Genomic DNA, 12068 nt, shown 5'->3' on the forward strand with positions numbered 1-12068 from the left:
CCCGCCCCGGCCACCAAGCGCTCACCTGAGAAGCCGCGCGGCTCCGGTGGCTCCGCCCCGGGGCACCGCCCCCTTCCCGCCCACCCGCCCTGGGCCGCTCTGGCCGGGCCTCCGCCTCGTCTCGGTGTCCGCGCCACTTCCCCATCCGGGGCTCGTGCCGGGGGCGGGGCCTCGCGTGAGGCCTGTAGGTCGGGCTGCCCACCTGCGTTTCCCGCTCCCGAGCCTGAGGGCCGTCGTCCCGGGAAAGGAAGTCCTTTTCCTCCAGACGTTCCGAAATAGATCCCAGCACAAGCGGTTCTCTTCCGACCTAGTGATTTCCTCAACAGGGCAAACTCGGGCGAATGTCCCCGGATCTGTAAACGATGTTATGGACCCCCACCAGGCCTCTCAGGGCTACTGAGAGGCACAAAATAGAGTTTCTGGGAGAACTTTTGTAAAATGCAAAGGGCTAAGCACGTGCGATGGCCCCTGCTGGGAAGTATCCACTTGAGGGGCTTTTCAAATCCTTCCAAACCCCAAGTGGTGTTCCGTGCTTCTCTGATTGTTAACAATAGCTACCAGAGCTGTCACAGACATTCTTATGTAATCGTCACATCTCTTTTAGGTGGCATATACTATCTCATTTCACAGACAGGGGAACAGGCTGAGGACACGAAACTCCTTCAAGGACAGATCTTGACCCAGTGGAGTCCAACTTGGCTCCGAAGGCTGAGCGTTTAACCAGCAACCTCGTGTCTCACCCAAGGGTTCAGCCTAAGCCCTTATCTGTTGGGACATCTTTCTCTTCTCGAGTTAAAAATCAGAGCTGTGTGGGCAGTGCCTGAAGCTGGCCAAGGGCTGCTGGCAAGTTGCCAGCTCCATCTAATTGACCAACCGTTTTCAGAAATTTTCTGAATGTTGAAATAAAAAAAGCATCACATACCACAGAAGGACTAGGGAGTGAGTGAAGGATTCGATTCGGAAGTTAACTCTTAAATAATTGCAATTTTTTATTTATTTATTTATTTATTTTTGCGGTACGCGGGGCTCTCACTGTTGTGGCCTCTCCCGTTGTGGAGCACAGGCTCCGGACGCGCAGGCTCAGCGGCCATGGCTCACGGGCCCAGCCGCTCCGCGGCATGTGGGATCTTCCCGGACCGGGCACGAACCCATGTCCCCTGCATCGGCAGGCGGACTCTCAACCACTGCGCCACGAGGGAAGACCTAATTGTAATTTTTTAATAGTAAAGAAAAACATGTAATCAAGCAGACTGCAACAGTTGCAAAACCTGTCAAGGATAAAATGTTAAATATAAAATACATGTTTATGTTGCCAATTCGGGGGGCACACCCAGATCCCCCAGGCTGTTTTTCAGTAGCTGAAGTCCTTCCATCCCAGAGTTTAGGGGACTCGCTGTCCCTGGCCCTCAGGAGAATTTGATTCCGTCTCCTGAGAGATTGGTGTGTCATATCTTGGAAATACAAATATTTCACTTTTTAATTTGGCAAAAATTTGTAAAAAACCTTGACGAGTTTTGAGATTTTAAAAAATTGCCTAGGGAATTCCCTGGTGGTCCAGTGGTTAGGACTCCATGATCTCACTGCCGAGGGCATGGGTTCAGTCCCTGGTGAGGGAACTAAGATCCCACAAGCCATGTGGCCAAAAAAGTCTAAAGCTGGTCAAAGTTAGGGGTTAGGGAAGGCTGGAGGGGGTAGCTCCCAGACTGGAGAGCCAATGGCCTTCGTTCTACAATGTACAATCACTGTGCTACAACCACATGGAGGATTGCCTGTTTTTAGCTGTGTGGCTTTGCACAGGATACTTCTCTTTCCTCAAATTTCTCCCCTGACAGATGGGAATAAAAAGTACGTGTTCTTCCTCCTTCACAAGGTGTTTGAGGGCCAAGCAAGGTGAGGGACATGTTAAGTCTTTGAAATTAGAAGAACTTAAAGTGCCAAGTAAATGTCACCAAAAGCATGGAATTTGTCAGGAAATTGGCTCTTCTCGACTTTTAGGGGATTGAATTATATATATATGATGCTTCTTTGGGGTCCCTTTGTGCTTAACACAGAGCTAGGAGCAAGACTGGGACTAGGGTGTGGTAGGTGGGGCTAATGAGACACTTGCCTTATTTAGAGCACAAAATGCTAAGGGGGTCCCAAAAAACTCAGCAATGTAAATAATGTGATTTTTGTTTTTAAAAAAAGAATACAAAAAATCCATGTTGAACAAAATATCACATTTTTAAAGACGAGATCAATAATGGTGCTGTGCAGTAATATTAGATCCTGAGGGAAAAGACAAACCAGTAATACTGAGTTTCTCAGATCCTCTTCTATAGGCACATAGTTGCCTGAGAAAGAACTTGAGGACTTGGCTACTATAAGTGTAGAAATGTTCTAAAGTGAATTTCTAGTTAATTCATCCCAATAGCATCTGTGGTAGCCTGTATGTGAACTGTGTATGTATATAGACGATGGATGGACTTACAGGCTGTAAACAATAGGGTTGGCCTTTAGGTGTGTATATCTCCAGCCCTAACTAAAGCTGGGAAAACCACTGTCTTAGATAAAATGGTCCACATGTTGACTGGTTCAAGGATACGTTGATTAGAGAGGAGAAAGTTAAAATCTCCCACAAACCACCAAACCTCTAGCTCTCTACTCAGCCAAGTTGATAAGCTCCAAGAGACAACAGATTTCTGTTTAATACAGGGCTGTGTGATTTGGGGATTGATTGCATTCTCTGGACCGTCTCAATTCCCTCTTGAATAAACGTTCTTTTCCTTCCTTCAAATATCTGTTGAGTGCCTGCTTGTGCAGGACACTGCTCTAGGTGCTGAGCAAAGAATGATGAACAAAACAGACAAGGGCGCGAGGGACAGATGATAAACAAGTCGATAAACATGAAATGGCAATTTTGGCTACTGTTAAAGCTATGAAGAAATTAAAACAAGATGCCAGAAAGGAGATGTATCAGGGGAGTGACATGATCTAAAATACTGATTCCAGGTATAAAAAGATATCTTGGGCTGCCAGGGTAGAAGCCGGGAGGCCCGGAGAGTTGCAGCCGTTCGGGCCAGAAAAGAGACTGGACCAGAGTGGTCTCAGTGGAGTCAGACACTGGTCCTGAAGCTCAGCAGGAGCGGAGTCAAAAGATGTGTTCCCCTTTAAGAGTCCTGGCCGCAGGGGCGGGGCAGAGGCCGCTGGAGCTAGCCGAGGGCGGGAGGCTCCACGCGGGAAGAGCCGCCCCAGGAGAGCGCGCGCGCAGTGCGGGGGCGGGACCTGGGCGAGTCCGCATGGCTAGCTCGGGCCCCGGATGAGGAAGTGCGGGGCGACCATAGAGACGAAGAGGCGGCGGCGGCCGGAGCGTCCCCGGGCTCTCGGCTCCGCAGGCTCAGGTAGACTTGGAGGCTACGGGGCAGTGGCTGCAGAGGCTGGGCTGGCGGGGCGAGCGCGGGCCGCGGAGCCGACCTGAGGGTAAGAGGCCGGGGGCGGGAAGGCTTCGGGCGTAGCCGCCCCGCCGCACTCCAGTCTGAGTGGACCCTTCGCCGGGCGGTGCAGGCTGAAGGGGAGCCCGGGCCCCCCGCCCTCTCGGGGCGCCGAAGGGAACGCAGGCTGCGCTGCGGGCGCGGAGCGACCCGGGGAGAGGGAGGAGACCAGGCCCCGCGTCGCGAGGGGAAAACGGCTTCTCCGAGTCATGGCTCCGGCGGGGGAGAACGATTCCTCTTCGACCTCGATACGGCGGGGGACCCCCAACTTCTCTCCTCGGGGCGGGCGACGCCCCTCGTCGTGGGCGAACGCGCTTCTCCGGCTGCGGCGCTCTTGTCAGCAGAGGGAGACTCGCTCCCGGGGTGCGAGAGGGCGATTCTGAACTTATTTTCAGGAGGGATAAGATCGCTCTCGATTTGGTCAGCGCCCCCCAGGTGGAGAGGAAGACTCAAGTTGCCTAAAAGTGACAGGGGGCTCTTCCTTCCCTGTAAAAGATAGATTTATCTTCCCTTCTTTATTTTTTATCTTTACCCTGATACAGAGGGAGGAAGACCCTGAATTTACTTTATGGTGTTAGTCAGCCTTTCTCCCCTCCCCCAGTCGTGTCCACAGAGGGAGCCTCGCTTCTCCGCCCCCGAGCTTCTTGGTGTGCCTGGAGCTCTTTTCCCTCGCACAGTGAAGAGCGTGGCGTTTGAAGTGTGATGGATGCAAGCCCGCGTGTGTCCCACTTCCCACCTTTGTGACCTTGACTCATTTCTTAACCTTTTGTCAGTCCTCCCATCTCTAATTTGGGTACTCTCTTCAAAGAATTGTCCTAAGGGCTAAAGGAAATTTTGTGTAAGTGCTTAGTACATAGTAACCTTTTGGAAAACTGTTGCTATTACTGTTACTTAATTTTTTTTTAAAGGAAACTAGTATCTTCCACAGAGAAACACAGATTTTTCTATGCATGTCTCTTCCTCTCATCCCTCCCCACCCCCATCACTTTCTGAGGAGGCATTTCCCCGGGGCAGAGAGACACTTGTACTGTCTTAGATCCGACCACACTTCCCAAATTAACAAAGAGGGCCTCAGTTAGAATAATCTGCAAAAAAGACTGCTTTTGGAAGCAGGTCTGTACTCCAAGAGGGAGACCTGATAGGAGAAGCCGACCTTTCCTTTGTCCACAGAAGCTATCACTCCTTCCCGACTGGTTAGAGATGCCCTCTCCCACTCCCCCTACTTGCTCTAGTGACGAAAAAGCTTCCTTCTATCTGATGTGCACACCCCCCTACACCCAAGATGGAGATTCCAACTTCTTTCTCTTGCTCTCCCAAGAAAAATAAGACTCTAGACCTATGAGAGAAGGACGCTTTCCTGCTGTATATTTGGAGTGGCACAGATGGTTTCTTTTCTCCCCTTCCTTTGAAAAAGGAATGAAAATCTTTTATGCAGACTCTTTGTCAGTAGAAATCAGGAGCATTTTCACTGTTTCACTCCCCATGTGGAGACAGAGGGATCCTTTTTCTGCATGCTGATAAAGGGAGGAACGGGGGAAGCCGTGCTTGATGCTATTGAGATTTCTTGTGCACTCCGTGGGGAAGAGCCAGGCCCTGTTCGGTATATGGACTTCCCTGCCCCACTTTCAGTTTGTCTAGAGATCTTCTTCAAAGATTCTTCTTTATCTGTTACGCAAGAAGAGGCCCCCTTCTCCGAATTCCCTCAGGGAGGGATTGGCTACAGTGTCCGAATCTTTGGAAAAGAAAGCCCCTTTCTCAAGGTGAAAGGAGTGTGGTGAACTTCTGAGGGCCTGATCGTTATTGTGAGTATTGTCCCTTGTCACAAGTGTGGTAGTGCCTAGTGTTATTAACTGCTTCGTTTGGTTAAGAGCAGCCCCTTTGCTTTTGGAATTAAAGGGAAGAGAGACCATCAGATGGGATTATTGGGGCACATGGCTTTCTGTTCTGTTGTTTTCTTTGTTTGGTTTTTTTTCTTCTTTTGCTTACTGCTGTAAACTTTGTACCCCCAGAACTTTTGTTTTTGGGCATGTTTGAATGACGAAAGTTGCCCCTTTGTCAGGTTTTTAGTATTATAAAATGTATTCTAATGAGGCTGAGAGCTACAATGTTAATCTTTCATTCGTAGTTTCCCCATCCTCCCCTTGGCTTTTGTTATTTGGTGGGATGGGAATTAACACTTCCAGATTGCCTGAAGACACACTGAAGAACAGCTTTCTATCTTTTTCGTATGTAAAGTGTTCTTAAATTACCTCGTTTGCCCTTGAGTACTTGCAGTGGGGATTAGTCTGAGCTCTGTACCACTTTTGTTGGTGTCTGTAGGTCTGCTGTGCTGAAACAAACTGGAATAGAAAAGTTATTTAGAGTCTTGGGATTTTTACGGGTAACACAATGTTTTGCGATTATTTTGTTGAATTTGTCCATTTTACATGTGAAAAACAAGTCCAGGAAAGTTCAGTGACACACTCAAGGCCGTGCAGCTAGTAAGCGAGAGGCAGGATAGGGACCCTGATCTCCCAGCTTGGAGACCAACAACTAGACTGCTTCCCAGCACTGATTCTGCATTTGAAGCAGAAAGACTGGGAGATGATAATTCTCAATTCAAAGGGCTTTCTTCTTTTATTGGAATAATTATACTGCATACTCCTTATAAACGTTAGTCTTCACCCCCATCCCCACCCCTGGGATAAATCCATCCCCTAAACAATGTAATTCTTATTTGTGTTAATGGTAAATATGACAAGCTAATAGCAGCAGGAGAGAGTTGTTTGTGAATTTATGGGTTATTTTCTGCTTACACCTAAAACTAGGTAGTTATCTGTGTCTTCACCCAGTAGCTTGGTTATAAATCATTAGTAAGGATTAAGCCATAAATCCCTGTCTACATTTTATAAGCATGTGTTACTCTTTCCGCTTACTTCAAGTTTATTTAACACTTTAGTGTAAAAACTTTTATGATTGAGGGAGAGAGCTGACATTTGGAAAGATACTGATAAAGGGATAATATACTTACCGGTTATTCTTTATTGCTTCATATTTGGATCTTGAGATATAACGTTTTAAAAAAATTTTAACACGTGTGATAGATGCTCATTGTTAAAAAAAAAAAAGTACAGCATGCAGATAAGTTATCCATGGTCCCATCACCCAGGGTAACACTGTTAATATCTGGCTTATAGTATTTAAAACAATTTTCCTATATGGATATATATTTTTCCAAAATAAAAGAATCCTAATATTTATCTAGCTTGATAAGACATCTCAGGCAGCTTTCTATGGAGAGGTATGTTTCTGTACCATCATTTTTAATTGCTCCATTGCATTCAGAAATTTAAAGAACTTGAATGGTAGAATTCTGTTGTTTCTGCAGTCTTGTGGCATTACCAATGTCTTGATAGAGGGAGAAAGTTGAGAGGACAGTTTAGTGATGCGAGCTAGTGAGTTGAGAATAATTGTAAACTGCTGCTCTAGGCTTGCATCTAAATATGACTTCACCTCTGAGGGTTCCAGCTGAGGCACTTAGCTGTTCTTGGTGACTCCACTTCACATACTGCTGAGAAACTTGAGGACCAGAATCACGCTGCAAAAAGGAGGGAGTGTCTGTTTTGCTTCGACAGCAGACGTGCCTAGTTGTTTTACAGGTTGAAAAGTCTTATAATTATGTCTCTACCAAACAAACGTATCAAGAGATGGTAGTTTTGTGGCGTTTGGCTTTTGTATATTGGAAGTTATCTTTTGGTGACCAAGCTTTACAATTCTGTTTTGGTCCACACCAGTTTACAACATAGATGGAGGTGTAGGAAAGGTAATGGCACTGTTTCTCCTGAGGAATATTTTGAGCCATTTTATGTGATTATCAACATTGCCTCTTTGTGATAAGCATCTGCTTAGGAAGCATGTATTTGTGCGTGATTTTGTGTTCAGAACAAAATCTTGAGTTAGGACTGTGGGGTTGGAAAGGAGTGAGATTTGTTAGAGACACAGCTGGAGTTGGGACCGTTGGTACAAGCGCTAATTGAACGGCATGTGGATGGTCAGACATGATTACGTCTGAGGATTCAAGTCTGAGCTCTGGGGTAACGGGTGCCATTACTAAGAGAGGCAGTGGGATCAAAAATAAGCATATAATGCTACCGAGAGCCTCTTACTCACCCTGTTTCTCATAGCTGCTTGCATGTAGCAATACTCGATTATTCACTGCGTTGAATGGGTTCTATTTTAGGCTTGTTACGTTTGGGGGGGGGTGCCATCCTTGTGAGTGAAACGTAGGTCACAGCTTGAGAAAAAGTTGGGGCTAGGGACAGATTTCTTTCTTTTAAAAAAAATCAGCTGTATTAAGATGTAATTCATATAACTTGTAATTCATCAACTTAAATTGTACAATTCAGTAGTGTTTGGCATAGTTTGAGTTGTGCAGCCATCACCACAATCAATTTTAGAACACTTTTATTGCCCCCAAAGGAAAAACTGTCCATCAGCCACTCCCTGTTTCTCCAACTCTTCCAGCAGTAAGTGGTCACTAATCCACTTTCTGACTCCAGATTTGCCTGCTCTGTACATTTCGTGTAAGTGAGATCTTTCGTGGTCTTTTGTGCCTGGCTTCTTTTACTTACATAAGGTTTTCAAGGTTCATCCATGTTGTGTCATGAATCAGCACATCATTTCTTTTCATAGTTAAGTAATACTCCATTGTGTGGATAGACCACATTTTGTTGATCCGTTCATCAGTTGATGGACATTTTGATTTGTTTCCACTTTTTGGCTCTTGTGAACAGTTCTGCGGTGAACATCCGTGTACAAGTTTTTGTGTGGGCATGTGGTTTTTGCACATGTTCCTCAGAGTGGAGTCGCTGGATCATGTGGTTACTCTGTGCTTAAAGGGACAGTTTTGAGTCATCCTGTTAGCAGAGAAGCTGCACGAAAAGGTGAGGTCATCAAAAAAGTGAATCCTGGGAAGGGAGGTGTATCGAGGGTTGAACTTGAGAACACCCGCACCCTGGCAGGCAGGGAGACCCACGGAGCTCGTCTCCACCTTCTCTTCTACAGTAGTCTTTCCTGCAGTTACTCTTTTGGTGCATATGTGGTGTGACAACTAAAAGCTGGATTGTTATCTGTCGATGGGAAAGGGAAACTGAACCAAATTAAAATGGAGCACTTCCAGCCTTTTGGGAGCGGGGGCATCAAATAGCAATTTCACTTTATCCCTTAATCCCCAGGTATACACACACACACACACACAAAATGGCTTAAAATCTAAAGTACCCCTAGAAATCCAGGAGCTAGAGGAGAAAGGGGAAGACTAGCTCCAGAAAGGATGCCTTTGTCAGCACGGTTTATGAAAGTCCCCTGTGAGTCTCACCTCACTCCTTTGCACGCCAGTGCATCTCTCCTTGCTTCTCCTTTGGATTCAAGTTTCTTCACCAGCCCTCCTGTGTTACCTCAACCTTATGGACCAGCAGTCAGCTTTCCTGTAATTTCTAGTATTCGTATTTAAGTTAGTGTATTGCGTTATGTCCTTTCACCTTTGAGTAGGGTTCCTTGAAAACACTAAGGCGCTCGCTCAGCAGATGAGAGCATAGGGACGTGAGTAAACCAGCCACCACAGGTTGGAAAACCAGGAGGAGGGCAGAATGGTCTGGAATGAGAGGACCTGTCATCTGCCCTTCCTCAGCCCCAGCTCCAGTCAAGACAGCACAAGCCAGTGTAGGGGACCTTCTGTCAAGGAGGAACAGTCGTCAACCCAGGAGTGCTCAAGGAGCGGGCTGCTCATTGACGGGGGAGGCAGAGCGTGTGCCTTTGTGTAAGCGGCATCGGTGGACTTTCCCCTATAATCAGGGTACAAACAGACAGGGCCCAGGGCCGCTGGGTCGTAAGGAGGGAGTTACGTGGTGTCTCGGAGAGTCCCTCATGCTTAAAAATCTGATCGTGGTCGGTGGAGAGACGGTGAGACAGCCTAACAGTCAAAACAGTTCAGTAGCAAGCTCTGGGTATTACTTGTATGTAACATGTTTATTTTGGAGAAAGATGGACATTAGGAAGTGGTGAGAGTACATCTGAAACATCCTTTCCTATGTACATTTCGGCCAAAGGAATCTGCTGTCGGTACTTCCGATAAATTCTTGTTATGAACTCGGAGATTCCAAAGATTTCTCATCTTCTCTCTCCTCCTGTTTAGGGTTAAGGAAAACATCAAGAACGAAAGTGTGCAGTATCTCATTTGGTTATCATTTCCGCCTTGGTCAGGTCAAGTGGATTTTGTGGTGGAAACCACACGCGTTTGGTAGACTAAAATGGAAAAGTTACCGGCCAGGAGACCCTGGTTTTGGGTGTACCATTCCCAATCTGTGTGTGTTTGTTTTGATTACTTTAATAATACAGTATCATGAACTACTTAAATATGTACATTTTAGCAAATAACCCATGTTCCCATTACCCAATGTGAGAAGTGAAACATGACCAACACAGTGGAAGCCCTGGGTGTCCCCCCTCCATCCCTCAGTTAACCATGTAATGTTTTAGGCAGGTCACCTTTACCCTCTTCAGGTGTGGTGTTAGAACCTGTAAGAGGAAGACAACAGCCGCCCTGCTTAGCTCACTGGGTTGTTATGAGAATCAAATGAGTGGTGTCTGTGAAGGCACTTGGAAAATCTCGAGGTGCTGAGTTGAAGTCAGGAGGGATTTGCCCAAGAGCTGATTTAGTCGTGTTGGGTGCCAGCCTGCGTAGACACAGCTCAGGTGTTTAGTGAGCACTTTTCTCTATATCTTCTTCCAAAGAGAATTCTTAATGAAGAAAAGTCAGTGAATCGAATTCTTCAGAGTCCCTCAGTATATGTTAATTCAGCAAATATTTTCTGAGTACCTTCTATGTGTGAAACAACTATTCCAGGCAACAGGGATATAGCAGCGAACAAAACGCGCAAGGTTCACAACCTGAAAACAATTCAAAAACAATCTTTATTTTCTTATTTACATTGGGTCTATCCTTGGACTTAGACATGTCTTATTCTCATCTACATTTGATGAGATCTCACTTAAATCCAGATTTATACTAAGAATTGTTCACAAGGCAGTATTTGCATTGAAATTAGACATGTCTGTTAAAGGTTTAAGGTATTTATTTTCCTCAAACTCAGTCTCTTACAGAGAATTTTTTGGTGCCAGATAATGTTGGCATTTGAGTTAGAATTTTTTGCCTTTGTTTTAGCCAGTTTAAGCTGAGACAGCTTTCTACTACCATGCAAGGTTTTAAACTTTTATCCCTTCCTTTGATTTGTGTCAGGGTGAGCCGTTTGGTGTAAAAGACTTGACTCCATATCTGCATCTGCCCCCATGCTGTCATCCGGCGTAGAGACCCAGCCCGTTCCACTCGATTCCTCCATGTCTGCCGAGGTGCAGGAATTATACTCTGAACTCCCAGTGAGTGTCTCCAAAGAGCTTCATGCTGACCCTGAGCCAAGTGCGATTCCAGATGTAAAACCTGGAGCCTCAAGCTCTCGTATAAGTCAGAGTAGGGCAGTGCCCTTGGAGCTGCAGAGGACTCCTGTGGAAAGTTGTCGCGAAGAAACCCCTGAGACCTTGGACCATGGGGGTGAGCCTGGGCGGTGTGGGCTGGTGGACCCCACAGCAGAAGGTTCTGTGGCTTCTGGGATCTTGGATAGGGAAGTGAAAGCCAACAGCATGGAGCAAAAGGTCTTCAGAGATGGAGGGGACCAGGCGGAGAGTGTAAGAGACCCCTGTGAGGGAGCAAAGGAAGACACACGTCAATATTCCACAGCTGCTGAAGAGAAGCTCTGCCCCAGCCAGGTAAGAAATGAGATCTTGATGCAGATCAGTTGAGTGGGAATGGCATCTTTCCAACTGGACTAACACTTCTTAGAATAAAGTACAGAGTCTGACAGGTAGCTTATGATTTATTCTTGAAGCATTTCCAAAATGTTGATTTTGATGTTAACTTTCTTTTGATGATTTTTAAAAACATTCGTGTCGCATCAGACACTTGAGGAGAGGAAGTGCTTATCTCATGAAAACGTGTCAGTCCTCTGACACAGCTACTGTATATGGAATGTTGAGTCTCTTTGTGATGGTCGTGTGGGATTTCTGTGTCTGATGTTAAGGAACGATGTGTACTCGTTCCTTGGGTTTTGGTAGCGTCATGGTTAGGATAGAGTGAGGTGTCACAGGGGTATCTTTGAGGGAGGCTGTTGACCCAGCTAGGGCTTCATAGGATGGATACCCTCGCGGGGTCTCCATATTTCAGAAGTAAGTCCTAAGCTTTGCAGGTCTAGAAACTTGACTTATATCTTTTGTACGTCAGAGGTGATGATCTCCAAAAGACTGATCCAAGCTACCCCCCTTCATGAGAGGTTGAAGCTTAAATCAGAAAGCCAGTTCTTTAACTAATACACAGTGAAAAGTGGAATCACTGCTTGGTGTGGCATGGAAAATCGCATCTCTGTGAATTTGATATTGGAATAAGAGGGATTAGTTAGGTGAGACTAATGGTTAGTGAGCTAAGGTAGTCTGATGGACCCCAATTCCTAAAGGAAGTTTTACCTGCCAAGTGGACTAGAAAGCTTACTCTTTGCCCTGGATGGTGCCTTA

General features: G+C 46.2%; 1 protein-coding gene across 9 annotated transcripts in view; it reads left to right on the forward strand.

The window, feature by feature from the left end:
* Positions 1-1852: 1852 nt before the first annotated feature.
* Positions 1853-12068, forward strand: part of PRR14L (proline rich 14 like) — a 58687-nt gene continuing 48471 nt past the window's right edge. Inside the window, exons 1-2 of one of the 9 annotated variants that reach the window (XM_079942582.1) lie at positions 1853-1890; positions 10747-11270. In XM_079942582.1, coding sequence (XP_079798708.1) covers positions 10797-11270 — 474 coding nt within the window. In that variant the 5' untranslated portion in view covers positions 1853-1890; positions 10747-10796. The other 8 variants (XM_079942580.1, XM_079942583.1, XM_079942578.1 and 5 more) reach the window with 8 other exon arrangements.

Source organism: Stenella coeruleoalba, assembly GCF_951394435.1.
Source record: "Stenella coeruleoalba genome assembly, chromosome: 14".
Classification (NCBI taxonomy): domain Eukaryota; kingdom Metazoa; phylum Chordata; class Mammalia; order Artiodactyla; family Delphinidae; genus Stenella; species Stenella coeruleoalba.